The 15,427-nt window shown below is 36.3% G+C and overlaps 1 protein-coding gene across 5 annotated transcripts in view; it reads left to right on the forward strand.

Moving 5' to 3' along the window:
- The window catches only part of LOC145686664 (uncharacterized), a 176,495-nt gene that overhangs the window by 53,107 nt on the left and 107,961 nt on the right, over window positions 1-15,427 (forward strand). For 3 of the 5 annotated variants that reach the window (XM_081760163.1, XM_081760158.1, XM_081760159.1), the window contains exon 4: window positions 3,216-3,903. In XM_081760163.1, coding sequence (XP_081616289.1) covers window positions 3,216-3,903 — 688 coding nt within the window. The remainder of the gene's footprint in view (window positions 1-3,215; window positions 3,904-15,427) is intronic. The other 2 variants (XM_081760162.1, XM_081760161.1) reach the window with 2 other exon arrangements.

Here is a 15,427-nt window from a genome sequence, read left to right on the forward strand (position 1 = left end):
CGACATTTTGGGTGGAGATGGTTAGTACTCACTTTCACTTGATGTATCTTCGTGCAATGTTTGCGTCATTGTCATTGTATCTGTGAATTATTATGCTATATAACATATTCGCGAACCCATATCCTTGACTCCGATTACGTTTCTATATTCAGCATGTCGCAACTTTGCCTCTAACAGTTGGACAACAGTCATAGGATTAATTTGCCTTATAATACCGATGTACACTCTTACAGTCTAACCCACAACCGAACACTCCAAAGGAAGGAACTATACTATTCACGCAACCAGAGAAGTACTTGTTCGTGCAGGTTCAACATGCCACCGTCGAATGGCGATAGCAGATAACAGCTGCGGTTTGCATGAAAATGACTCATATCACTGTTTTTGGAATGAGCGATTTATAATCTAAGAACATTTTCGTGCGGTTCTGAGCGTTCGAGGTCACGCATATTCCTTGTAAGCAAGGTTCTCTGATCAATTCTTGCTTTTTATGCATGCGTTATTCGTTTCCCATTTCTCGCCAAAGTCCGGCAATGCTGTAGTCTTCAAAAACTCACCATTTTTGCTTTTTGGTGTTGCAGTAGGAGGTAACTAAATGCCTGTATACAAAAACACCATGTGGACATGTTTCCATATGTGTGGTTTTCTAAGTGCATACGCATTTTCCTATCTTTCCAGTTGGAAACACATAGTTGCTCATTTTCCAAAGTTGTGGACGTGTGAATCGAACATTCCATTTGAGACGAGAAGTTTACGAATATTATTTTCCAGATGAATCGACATCTGCAGTTCAGAAGTCCTTTTTCATCTTTTCGGACGATATTCCACGAGAATAAGGAATAAGATAGGGATCCAGTTGTGCTGGGCATCTTTAGAAGAGTACATACGCAATTTACATTAACAGCCTTTGAGTGAGGGTTCGGTAGAAAAAAATACTTTCTCGAAGACATCTGTAAGACTGAGTTCTTTATGCTTTAAAACAGAGAGAGAAGAATGATCTAACATTTTAAACAATAAGAATTTTTTGATTGTGTTTGTCATGATCGTTCTCTCAGTATTCACACAAAAGAACGCTATCAATGTTGAGATTATGAAAACACGAGCAGTTGTTTAATGTAACGTAAAACATTTTAAGCGAATTTGACAAATCGCTTCGACGCCCACATTGGGCCGCGATACCTATGAGAGCCCCAACGCACAGTTCGACATTCATAGATTATTCAAGCAAAACTGTCAAGTCGCAGTAATTCATTATAGTTTAAGTGCGACGCCTTAAATTAAATTAAAAAAAAAAAAAAAAAAAAAAAAAAGACGAAATAAATACCATTACATACATACTATCTGTCGGATATTCTTGAAAATAACCAGTCACTTTCTACTTCATCCTTGTCGCGTACTAGTGTGTAGCTTGTTGCTTCTATCTTGCATGACAAGTGTGTTCTAAGTCTTATTTCAGTACGTCTAAATACATGTACTGATAGTAACTGTCGCATTGGGAATCGTTCCTGATACAAGCTCTGAGCTTCTCTGCGTTTCACGATAGGTAAGAATCATGCCCTCAGTGGTAAAAGCATCTACAACACAAGCCATTTCGTCACAAATGAAGTCACTTACTAGAGACTACCGCTGTTAGTGCAGTCTGTGACATCATACAGAAATAAAGACCCTCAAAAAATAAAGCGATCATATATAGTTTTAATTACTTTCGTTATTTGCAATCTGGGTGTGCCTTAGACAACTACTTTTTCACGAAGTATGGACAGACATCTGCTTACGTATTGTACGGCGCAGGTAGATCACCTGGTATATGTATATACGTTTATAAAGTGAAACTAACCAATATTAAATAATTAAGGTACACTGCTAGTTCGATTATTTTGTCTCCCGTCGTTTATATTGTCTCGTTAATTATATTGTACACACGTAAAATTGTTTGGAGTCAGTTGATTGACTCATCTTTACGAAACCAATTTATCAGTAGTAATCAAATCAACGAAGTTAATATTGATAATGCATCACCATGTATATATGATATGATGCTACATCAATATAACTTTCTTCTTCTGAACTAATGTAGTAATTGTTTTATCTTTTATTGAAATTATGCTGTCGATGTACTTTGTGAGTAGAACACAACGCTTCATTGCTTTCGAAGGCACATGCTACCGCTATCTATACCCATGCTAGTGACCTTGATTTTTTTTTTTTGTCACATGACTAACACCGCAAATCATGCACATGCTAATATTTCAGAACTTACCATTAATCCTTGTTTGATGTCCTCTATGTACGAAAGTACTTTTCAGGGCACGCTGTTCATATGCCCATCGGCTTTCTAGGTATCATCGAGGAAACCTAATATGAAAGTTGTTAGCATCACTCATGAACATTGAGAGAAAATCGTCGCATCCTCATAGCTATCCTCCAAAAGTCTTTGACCTTTTACCTCAATAAGGTTCCAAGTACTAACAGTACTAACATCTATTGTCAATTGCAATTGTTTAAATCTTGTTGCTAAATTAATTCGTTGAGATAAGGCATTGTGTACTTTAAATCTGTAGACATATCTTACTTAATTTAAATGCATTAGACGTGCTTTGATTTCTAAGGAGAAAATATATTGGGAATTGCATATGACAGACTATGAAACTATTTTGTATCTGTATGTAGTTCATAGTTTAACTTCTGAAAGCTTAATGATTTTTTGAAGTGAATTTTTTTTTTTTTTTTTTTTAATCTAGTTTTTGAACAGTTTTTAACAAGTGTGTTTCGTTGAGTTTTATTATTATTATTATTTGAAACGTCCATATCTTTCATTTTGTTGAAGGCAAAGAAAATAATTTTCATTGAAAATGTGAATAGAATTTGAAGGATAGCATTACTCTTCAAATTTTGCTTTCTTTAGAAAAGAAACTTTTTTTTTTTTTTTTTTTTTTTTTTTTTTTAATACGCTGCCTGTAGATCGACAGTGTCAAATCTGAAAATGATACTTGCGAAATCAACTTTCTTCGTTTTCATATAAGAATCATACGTAAAACATTTTGAATCTCTGATTTTAATTTTTACACAAGCTTCACAATTGAGAAATTAGAAATTGTATAGAACGGCTTCAAAAATAAGTCCTCTAATTTAAATTATCTGACTTAATATAATTTAATTAAACCGTTCATGTTCGGTTTTGCTGATACTAAATTGTTTGTTCTGTTTTCTTTTAGCAGCAGCAGCAACAACAACAACAACAGCAGCAGCAGCAGGCCCCACCGCCGCCGCCCCCACCGTTGAAACCTCAACCCCTACAGCAGCAGCAGCAGCAACATAATCTATCGCGACAAGCGTCACCGACCCCCACGCCTCAATCCTCTTCCCCAGCCCAAGCCCCCAGCGCTTCTGTACAGCAGCCATCGTTATTCTCCCAGTTGTTCGTTCCTTCCACGTCATCGTCATTTCCTCCAGCGTCCTCTGCACCGTTCGCCACTGCACCACAACTTGCAGTATCCAGCTCACCTGCCTTGAAACGTAAAAAAGCGATTCCTCGTCGAGTTAGTACAAGCTACGTAGCACCACCCCAATCGCCTGGAGATGTCAAGCCTTCGAGTGTGGCTCCAGCTTCACAGGCACCGAGCGAGAGCAATGACCAAGCAGGAGGTGAAAAGGTAGCTAAAGTAACGACCAAGCAGGAGCCGCCGGACATCGACGAGGATATGGATGACGGGGCGCTTAGCAATTACGAAGGCTCCGAGAGAGATCAAGGGGAAGAGAGAGACAAAGACGATTCGCGTTTGTCAGCCGAGGATTCCGAGAATCCGGATATTGTCGGGAAGTCCTCTCCGTCTCATGAGGATTCCAATGCGCCAAGCGTGCTTGCCAAATCCTTGACTACGTATCGGCCAGTGGATGCACAAGGTATGCACATTAAATTTAATACTTTTTCTGTTGTTTTACTCCTTCTGTTTGATGATTAGAATATTCTGTATGACAATTAATCAACACATCGTGACTAGAAATTAAGCAGCTTTTGAATTTTTCAACATTGCAAAAATCAGTTTTGTAAGTTTTGAGCAAATGTATTATCACTTCAGTAAAGTTAGTTCTTAATGGAATCCAGTGAGAGTATGGCTTATTTAGTTTATAAAAAGTGTCTGCAATATGCCCCTTGCTGAAATAATAATACTGCTAGGAAACAGGCAGATAACTAAAGTAACGATATAAATAGTCACAATTTATAATTATTCATTGCACGTGCATATTGATTAACATATACATTGGACGTTAAATTCAAATAAATAAATCAAAATGTTCATTGACAAAATCAGTGTTAAACATTTCAATTAAATGAAATATGACTATTAAATTTGTAATTAAACATACCTGTACATTGATACCATAGTACAACATTAGTCATTTCCCCAAGTAATTTTCCAGGCGTAGTGCAAGAACTAGATCATAATAACCCAAAAGAATTCTTAGAATTTGGTGAATAAACTGTGTACGGGGGGGGGGGGGGGGGACCGGCTGCAGGATAAAATGATCAAATCAAGAGTGATATTTTAGAGTAGTCATTCCACTATGTTCTCTGTATGTTATAAATATTTTCTGTTCAGTAGTATACGGAGTAGTCTGCGAATGTATTGACCCCCTACATCGACACGACAAAACGCAACATTAAAATCAGGATCGATACACACATTAGAGACTCAGGAAAATCATTATATATATACACTAGGTCTTTCTAAATATTTGAGTACAAGCCATAATTTCGCTTAACAGAATTCATTTAATTTCCAAAATCAAACACTTACCGACAGAATTTGGGTAAAATACGAGTACCATTGTTGGATAACTACAGTTTACACCAGCTTTTCTCAACTTTTTCCAAGTGCGGATTACTTTTATTAGTTATAGACAGTCTCAGAACACCACATCGCTCACTCTGAAATAGAAACGTGGATGCATACCTCATGTGAACTCGTAATAGTAGACCATTTACTCATCAATAATTTCTCGATAATGCTCCTTATTATAGATTTTTTTTTTTTCAAAAATTATTTTGAAATTTCTTTTTATTAATCTGTCGGTATCGTTGGAATTCAAGTTCCTCTTTATTTTGAAGTGAACTACAAAAAACTGATAACACTTTCTTACTTCTGCAACACAAATATCCTCCTCTCACCAGTACATGGTGCCTGTGGTATACAGTGATATTATAGTATTTGTTCGATTATAAATCGACAATGATTGAAATCAACTTTTATTATTATTATTATTATTATTATTATTATTATTATTATTATTATTATGAAATTATTTTCTTTTTCTGCTTGCCTGTATCATATGTGTCTTGCTAGTTCTTGGTGGCTGCTGATACTTTCGATTATACTGGTAGCTGTTGACGCACTTGAATGCATTTCATCTCTACCAGCCACATCCTTAGAATGGTGGAAGTGCAACCGTTTTATTTAACAGTCCTCTTCAGAAATAAGGTTTTAAATTATCTTCAGATAAAAATTTAGGGTCATTTACCAGTTCGGAAAAGGTTAAAAATTGCCTTTTATTCATAACTATAACGAAAAATATAGTATGTCGTGCTAATAAACGTAAATCTACCGGTGTACCTCAAGGTTTCATGCATTCATTTCAATGTGCGCAAAGATCTTGGTGACGAACGATTTTTGTTGAGTTGCTAGAAACTTTCACTTCACATGTTTATATGTGGTCAGTGTGCTTTCCTATAAAATAGTTTACACCAAATATTCGGTAAAACACTTGATTACATTACTAATTGGCACCGGTTAACTGTTACTACATTAGTTAGTGTAAAAAAAAAAAAAAGAAAAAAAAAGAAAAAAGAAAAACACGCATTGGTCTTAATTATCAGTTGTTATTAGAAGTTCACAGATCCATCATTTATTTATTAAAGTTTATTTTCTTCTCGAAATTTCTTTTACAACAGATGAAAACACTACAATCCACTAAACAAATTACTGTAAACTTACACAAATTATATATTGCTTACGAATTCTCTTCAAAATGAAAAATTCTATTCTTTTTCCGTTTTGTTTAAGATATTACGATATGCTGCAAAGTTAAGTAGATTACGGTCCAACTCCATGTGAAGATAACTGAACAAATCCAAATTGTACAAAATTTGTGAACAGACTTAAGAAGTTTTGAGATAGTAATCCTTTGATGGTTCCTGATAGAGAGCATAACCAGACTTCATTCGGTAGAAAAAAAATATGTGAAAATAAATTTCTTTAAAATAAATAAAATAAAAGGATTATTTCAGAAGTTTTCCTTTCCTTCACTTGTTCATTTTCAATTATGTTACCCCATCTATGATCTAGGTTCCTCCTGTCTAAATTGAGCATTGGTCCCTCGGTCTTGATGAAAAACGATTCGGAAATTTCTTTTTGGTGTTGATAGAACGAGGATGTAACACTTGTTCGTTCTATATCGTATCGTCCTGATTCCGGTAAATGTCTGAATAAGCCAAAAGTAGTGAGTTCTTCGCTCTTGGTGTCTCGAATATCCCTGCTTCCCTTAACCTTGCTGAAATCCCTGTCTATATGGGTTATGAAACCCACTTCTTGTCAACTTTACGGTTATTACTAGATCTGTTGTAAAATTGCTTGATTCTTTTTCTACAGTAAATTTATATTTTCGTGGATGTAGCTGTATTTCTTAGTGTCTGCAGATGATGAAACAACGTCCTAATTCCAAACATATACACTAATTTAGCTAGAAGGGAGGATAATGGCAACCAATGCCAAGCCTTCCTTTTGTTCGTAACTTTGTTTTCGAAATAGCTCTTAACACATGGGCTGAAAAGTCCCGGGCCTAACACATAGATGGCGCTAGTTGTATTGCAGTCACCTTGTTTTCAGTGAATACTAACCTTCACAAGACAGCTGTGAGAATTTCATGATATTCTATTCATTCGTCTGTGAGTTATTGTGCTAAGAGTGACCCTACTTGTGTTAGTTTCAAAACAATGGATCAATAACAATTTCGTGTTTTAATTTTACACTGCTTCTTGATGGGAAAAAATACCGTTCAAGCGAAGCAATGGCTTGAAAAGTGTTATGGGGACTCCGCTCCATCAGAAACAACAATAAAACGTTGGTTTGCTGACTTCAAACGTGGTCGTAGAGACACCGATGATGCAGAACGCAGTGGACGTCCAAATGAGGCAGTAACATCAGAAAACATAAAAAAAAATCCACAAACTTGTTTTGAATGATCGTAAAGTGAAGGTGCGTGAGTTAGCTGACATCGTAAAGATATCAAAAGAACGTGTTGGCTTTATATTGCATGAGCATTTGACTATGAGAAAGCTCTGTTCAAAGTGGGTGCCGCGTTTGCTCACTGTGGACCAAAAACAAGAACGTGTTGATGCTTCTGAGCAGTGTTTGGCCATGTTTAAACGTAACAAACCGGACTTTTTGCGTCGATATGTGACCATGGATGAAACATGGATCCATCACTTCACTCCGGAATCAAAACGATCGGCATCTGAGTGGACAGCAACTGGTGAACCTCGTCCAAAGCGCCCGAAAGCACAACAATCGGCTGGCAAGGTTATGGCCTCGGTATTTTGGGATGTGCGTGGTGTAATATTCATCGACTATCTTGAAAAAGGACATACCATTAACAGTGACTATTATATAGCGTTATTGGAGCGTTTGAAGGCCGAAATTGCAAAGAAACGACCGCATATGGCAAAGAAAAAACTTTTGTATCATCAAGACAACGCACCGTGTCACAAGTCAATCAAAACAATGGCAAAACTACATGAATTGAACTTCGAATTGCTCCCACATCCACCGTATTCGCCAGATTTGGCTCCCAGCGACTACTGGCTGTTCGCAGACCTGAAAAAAATGCTCGCCGGTAAGAAATTTCGCACGAATGAAGAGGTTATCGCTGCAACTGAGGCCTATTTTGAGGCAAAAGATAAATCGTTCTACAAAAGTGGTATTGAAATGTTAGAGCGGCGCTGGACTGATTGCGTTGCTCTTCATGGAGATTACGTTGATGAATAAAGCTAATTTTGAACCAAAAAAACGGCGTTTTGTTTGTTAGGCCCGGAACTTTTCAGCCCATGTGTTACGTAGACAACATTCAAAAAGTTTTGTGTTTTCGTAAATGATGAGATCGAATGCTTGTTTCCTCGTAACTTTTTCTGTGTTATGGGTAAATAAAAGTTACGAGTAAATAAATCGGAAAGTCGACGAGAAATGGCTTTCGTTACTTCTATGGGTTTAGAAAGATAAGGGAAAGTAGATAGCGCATTCGGAATAATTCAGTAAAATTAGGTGCAACGAGTTTTGGAAGTTCTTTTGTCAGCATACAAGAAATGTTTCAGAGATGAATTGGCTTCTCAAGCAATATACGAGGGTTTTTTGCAAGTTAGTCTTACGTAGGAGTGACAAGGAGAAACATTCCTACCAGAGATAAAGATCACATTCAAGTCGCCAAATGCAAAGAAGTTCCTTGTTCCAACACTACCGAAAAAAACGTTTTCGAATAGTTTTTTAATCAGAACTGAAGGACTCGGACTCAATTTAGACAGAGGCTGACTAATCTAAGTCATATATAATATAAGTAATATAATTAACAATAGAAAGTAAAAAACATCATCAATTTGCAACGATCCTCTTATTTTGTTTATTTTAAAATAGTCAATTTTCTTCAGTTTTTTATCCAATTGAAGTCTGGATACTCTCTCGATTAGGAAACACTGAAGGACTAGACACAAAACGTTTTAGTAATCTTGTTAAAAATGTTATAACCCTCCCAGCTGGTTGGTGTCTAGCGTGTGTGCTTTTGGTGCGCATGGGTCTAGGTTCGATTCTCGGTGGGAGAGCACTAGAAATTTACAATTATTCAATTTTCATTAAGCATTGATCTTCTTTCGCCTAAAGGGCATAATTCTGGGACGTTAAATTAATCTCATTTTGTGTCATTTTCACAGATTTTATATATTTTAGATTTGCTCCCAGTTTTTTTTTTTTTTTTTTTTTCTTTTCTTCATGGAGTGGGATAGTAATGTGTTTAACTTAGCAGCATATCTGAAACAAAAAGGAAGAAGAAAACAATTCTTCATTTTGAAAAGAATTTGCAAGCGACATTTAAATTTTATATACGCACAATTGTCAATATGTTCAGAAGTTTTTAGTTGTTTGAGCCGTTACGATATACAGGGTTATCAGATACGGAAAAATGGAAAGAGAAGAAAATTGTGGAAATTTAATTTTTCCAACTACACCAACTGTTTGAGCTCTGCACTAATAAGGTGCCCTATGTTAAATTTTAAAAAAGAAACGTTTGCCATGGGCCCTTGCCATACCAACACAACAGCATTGTTGGAAAGCGGATTCGAGATGCTTTTAGGTTCCCTCACATAATAAGGTGCACGTTCCTCGTATCATATTTGCGTGTCCTTACGTTGTGCTCGAACAGCCTGCTGAACTGGAAACGTTACTTTTTCATTTAATTTAGACCACTTTACCCATATGGAGCTCAAGCGGTTGGTGCAATTGGAAAACAGTGTTTTCACCATTTTAGATTAAAAACTCTGTTTTCAACAATCTTCCTGTATTTTTCATTTTTCATATCGTTACTAAGAGTTTAGTTGGCCTGTAGCCTCAGACTTTTCACTTGGTATATTCAAAATAATCGATTTGTTTAGTGGATTATAGTGTTTTCATCCGTTGTGAAAAGAATTTTGAGTGGAACGTCAGCGTTAATAAATTAGCATTAAAGATCAATTTATGAGCTTAACCATTAATTAGAAGCAATATTCTTTCGCAGTAGCTAGTGCACTAATAATGTTTGAAGTGTTCTACCAAATATTTTAGAGTAAACTTGTATTTTGTAGGAAAACACACTAGGCACGTATAAAGGTTAACAAATATCTTTGCGCTGATTGAAAATATTTTATGAATGTACCAGTCTATCCAGTGAGTTTGGAAAGGTGACTTTCTTTTTGCCACAAACAGTGCTATGCATGGAAAAGTATATGTACTAGGTAGCGATAGATTTCGACTATCTTCTGTCAAAGTTGCAAAGCACTCGCAGCGACGGTCGATTCGTCTGGGTCTTGACTACGTGCTGAACGTCGGCCGGAATGGGAGAAGTTGAGAACCTACCAACATTACATTCCGTTTTAATTTGTATAAAAGCGCAACAGAGATTTAGTAAGCATTGGAACAACGTACCAACATTAAGTTCGGTTTTAATTTGGGTAAAAGTTCAACAGAGACGTTTCAAACAATTCAAACTGTTTACGGCAGTGAGACATTGAGCAGTAAGAACATGTTTGAGTGGTATGCAATATTTCATGATGGTCGAGAGAGCATTGAATACGATGCATGACCAAGACCAGCAGTGATTGTGCGAACTGACGAAAACGTCCAAACATTGGCGGAGATTCTACGCAAGGATCAACGTGGATCTTCAGGTTCATCGAGGATCTCACTGGAATTTCGAAATCCACAGTGTATCTCATTCTAAGTAAAAATTTAAACAAACGATAGCTCTGTGCGCAGTTGTGACACACACACACACAGAAAGAGAGAGACTCACTCACATACTCTCTCTCTATGATAAACAAAAACATTGCCGAGTGGAAAGCATTATAACATGCGATAAAACGGTATTTTCAGTACTCACAAAATTTTAGAGCTCGGAAAGAAAGGGTCAGGGGTCTCCGAAACTGAAGAAAGTACACATGCAGAAGAGAACCAAAACTCCGCTCACTATTATTATTATTATTATTTTATTATTATTATTATTATTTTTTTTTAAATTCCGAAAGCATCATCCACAAGGAATTCTCGCCAATGTGTCACACTGTGAGCACCAAGTATTACGTGGGTGTTTTGCAACGTCTGTCAGGATTCGTCGAGTTCGACTTGAATATCGGCATCAGGGTTCATAGTCTCTGTTTCCGACAATACACCCGTGCACAAGAGCAGGATGGTACGCCAATTTGTGGCCAAAAATTGAGTCGCAAAGGTCGATAACTCCTCATATTTTCTCCATATGTGGCTCCATGCGATTTCTGGCTATTTCCGAAATTTAAATTGGCGTTGAAAGGAAGGCGTTTCGACACCATTCCAGACATGTACGAGGCTTTAATTGCGATTTTGGAGACAATTCCGAAACAGGAGGACCAAAACTATTTCAACTTTTACAACCGCTTCAGTGCATTTGAGTCACGAGTTGTCTGTTTTGAGCAAAGGGTATTGTAATCTACCAGCCTACAATGTCTTATCTTTCATTACTCATTAGTCACTTCTCCCATTGGACAGATTACATTTGAAGTTGCAAAGACAGGTTTACGTTTCTCATGAATATGTACCCCATAGTTTAAATCAGTAACTTCAACTTGCTCCTTGTGTTACTAATATTAAGCACGGCATCAGTCACAATCCTCAATCGGAGATCGGCCAGTTAATTAGATTTACGTTCTCAGTAATTATTAGAATGTATAATTGAAACTGTAGTTAGTTACTATAATCTTTAAGAAATGCACATTGAAGCTAAGGGGATAGGATAAATAAAATAGAAAACTGAAAATATTTATCTCGAAATATCAATACATTTTATAATAATATCTGAGTAACAGAAGGCAAGACATTTGTTTTAAAACACTCAGCTGAACTACAATAAATTCAGATGTTAATTATTGTGGATTTGGATAAATATCATTTGCCTCAAGTTTTTATATATACAGGATGTTTCAAAACAACATCGACAACGTTTGGGATGTGATTCCTGACATCAAGATAAGACAAGAAGTATAGACCAACTTGGGTGCACAAATGCTTCCTTTCGGAGTTAGACTGCCGAAAACATGAAAAAATAAACTTTAAAGGTCCATAATTCTAAAACTATGCGACCTACTGTAGTCGGATCAAGACTTCACTTAGGAACTAATATGTACGCTATCCAGAAATACAGGTTTCAGAATCCTAAGGTACTCACGCAACAATTTTTTGTAGAGGGAGTTTGGCTACGGGCATATAATTTGAAGTACTCACCAACTACCTCTATAAAGATTGTTGCGGAGGTATCGCAGGATTCTGAAACATGGATATTTGGATAGGGCACATACTAATTCCTAAGTGAAGTCTTGATCCGACCACATTAGGTCCCATAGTTTTGGAGCTATGGACCATCATTTTTTCGTGTTTTCGGCAGCCTATAACTCCGAAAGGAAACATTTGTGCACCCAAGTTAGTCTGTACTTTTTGTCTTATCTTGGTGTCAGGAATCACCTCCCAAACGTTGTCGGTGTTGTTTTGAAACACCCTATATATATAAAATATATATCGTGACAGATAAGGGATTAAAGAAATTAGCTAATCAGTGAAGTATTTTAAATTGACGAAATGCTTTTTTTTATTCAACAGTGACTTTTCTGTATTGCTAAAAATGAATTATATCGTTTCTTTCTTTAAAAAAAAACGTTGGAGTGGAATGAGAATGTCCTAGGAAACGGAAGAACCACGAGAAAACTCATGAACCGTTCACCACAGACTCGTTTGGCTGCCGAGGATAGAACCGGGGATAGTTTTTTAAAGAGGTGTTACCATTGAATAAGTTAAGCTCCGAGGGAAAATACTTAAAGTCGTGCTTACTTACTAATTTCCAACAAAATCTGTGACCAAAGCATTATTTTCAAATTCTACTTTGTGTTTTAACCAATGTTTACTTTCCTGTGGATATAAGTTTGTCTGTAAAATCAACGAAAAGTTAATGAAAATTAACAGCTAATCAGTTTTAAAAACCCAGTGTAATTAAAACAGGACACGAATAGATTCTGTATAATCAACATATATTCGGTACCAAGGTAATTTTGTCTTTGAATATCTAATTTTAAAACGTAATGAAATTATTAATGCAGAACGTAAACAAACATGACTAGGCCTAAAATTAATTAGGAATCCACGCATATAAGGAGTTCGTGTATTCTTTATTTAATTTCCTTACTTACAAATTATTTCAACTTAAGCTGTAACTTTCTATAATACAAGGTATTTTTGAAGTCGCGTCTGATTTGAACGTGTCGTGGATTCGAAACAGTGTGACATCTACATGATATAACTGGTTAGCATTCCTTACTTCAAATTTTAAGGACGACTTACAGCTGTTTGTCAGACTTCCAGTTGTATTCCAACGATGTACAAACACCCTCGTAGCCATTTTCTGAATTCCAAAATTGTATATTAATGATTTTAATTTAGAATATCTTGAATACTCATACTAATTTTCACTTTTATAGCGTGCTAATTGAAAGCATTTTTTCAGTTTATATTTTCATTGTAACATTTCTTTTTCCAATAACCAAAAGCCACTGGGCGTCAAATCAGGAAACCTTCTGACACTCCGAGAAATGGTCCCACAGTCACGTAGACAAGTGAATTATGCGCTGACAAAATAATACACAATTTGTCAGCGTGAAATTCACTTACGTAAAACTTCTTAGTTATTTAGTTGTTATAATCACACTAGAAAGTTACAAATTTTTAAATTCTACTACCAAGATACTGCAGTGTATTGTTAGAATAGTAAAACTGTGTTAATTGTTGACAACAAAAGACCGTACGAGTAATTGTTTAATTATCAAATTTTAATTCGTATTAAAACTAAAAATAAATAAGAGTAAACAAATCTCATAGTTTTTAATGCAATCACTTGTCTGCAGAAACAGTGTAAACGACTAAATAATCTACAGTACTTTAATTTTTACAGAAGTAACAACCTGCTCTTCTCCAGAGACAGGTTTTTGTTTTGATCTGGATTTTAATCATTTCAATTTCATAAATTGCTTCTTCCTAAGGGCACCGGCTAAATAATTAGTCAGCCCGATACAATTTACCTAATACCCGGTAACACCACCTCCGCCCTTAATTATTTTATGAGGTGTTGGAGGTATTTCATACCTTTGCGAATCCACTCATTCATCATAGATCCTGTAGCTCCGGTGAAGTACGGAGATGCCTGTTTCTCCGTTTCAGTTGCTACTTCAAGGAATCTCACAGTTTCCAGTTTCGACAGATTTGAATCTGAGTACTATGCAGGCCAAACGATGTGAGATGGAATGCTTTGAATGCTTCTTGAAACCATTTACAAACGTTTTGATTCTAATAAATAACGCGGCAACTGTTGCCTTGGAAGATGGGATTGTTCACTGAATATTCATGTCGCAGATGTTGGGGAAGTGGCACCACGTGATCCCAGAATGTACACTAAACATAAAAGTTCATATTCACGTGAATGAGTAGGTCCAAGCCATGGTACGAAAAACGCTTTCACACCATTTTAGAAGCTTCTCCAGCGCGAAACAAACACTTCTGGTGAAATGTTTCATTAAGCTTCTAGTGCATTCGACGTCTCATTATTGGAAGTATCCCACTCGTCGGACCACACTGCGCGTTTCCAGTATGCTATAATCCAGGTTTGTATTTTTCAACCGATTGAATTAGTGCAGTTTTATGCGCCGCAATAAAAAATGAAAAATATCGTGGTATCTGAGTGCAAATGTGAATTGCATGAAGTTTCCTTCGCAATATTCCTTTGAACCTACATTCACGGACTGAAGTTTTTTTTAAAATTTCGTTTGAAAACGGCTTTCTTATACGAGAAATGAAACTCGCCGATGGTCCATCTAGATTTTTTTTTTTTTTTTTATTATATAGACTACTGTCTTAATGCAGTTTGTGGTCATTGTAGACACTGTGAACAATCCCCTTTGGTACACCAACACATCATGACGTCCTTTGTTGTGTGCCCATTGGCACACTCGATCACAAGGATATCTGACCACTGTCACATCTTTGCTTTCACCCATCTTGGCGAGTCCTTACAATTGACTAACACACTGACTAGTTGCAAATGGTGTGTGTCGGTGATAATGGGTAATTTGGTTGCGCCATATTACAATATTTTTAATTAAGGGGGGGGGGAAGAAGCAGAAGGCGAGGAGAAATCCTTAATACATTAAGAGCTAAATTCACCGCTTATTCTCTACTGATTTTAATCTCAAAGCACTTGACGTGCTGGATCAGTCAAATATACGTAATATTGTTTTAAAATCAAATTAGTTTCAAAGAAGTTACAAATCGGGCGGGGAAGAGAGAAATCCGTTACTTCATTCTTTACTGACTTTCACTCTGTGTAGAAGGGATGATAAGGAAGTTTCAAAGCAAATGTACGACATACTGCACTAAATTCGATAATTTTTTAAAGGAAATTTATCATAAGGTATTTTCTTATCTTTTTTTTTTTTTATTTCGGGGGGAGGGGTTTCAGTTTTTGTTCTTTGCAGACTTTAGTCCTGATCTGTGTGGATATTCACAATACCATAAAGAAACTATGCAGTAAGCTCTGTCATAATCGAATAATATTTACGTTGTTT

Source organism: Thermobia domestica, chromosome 5 (genome assembly GCF_964235325.1).
Source record: "Thermobia domestica chromosome 5, izTheDome1.hap1.1, whole genome shotgun sequence".
NCBI lineage: Eukaryota > Metazoa > Arthropoda > Insecta > Zygentoma > Lepismatidae > Thermobia > Thermobia domestica.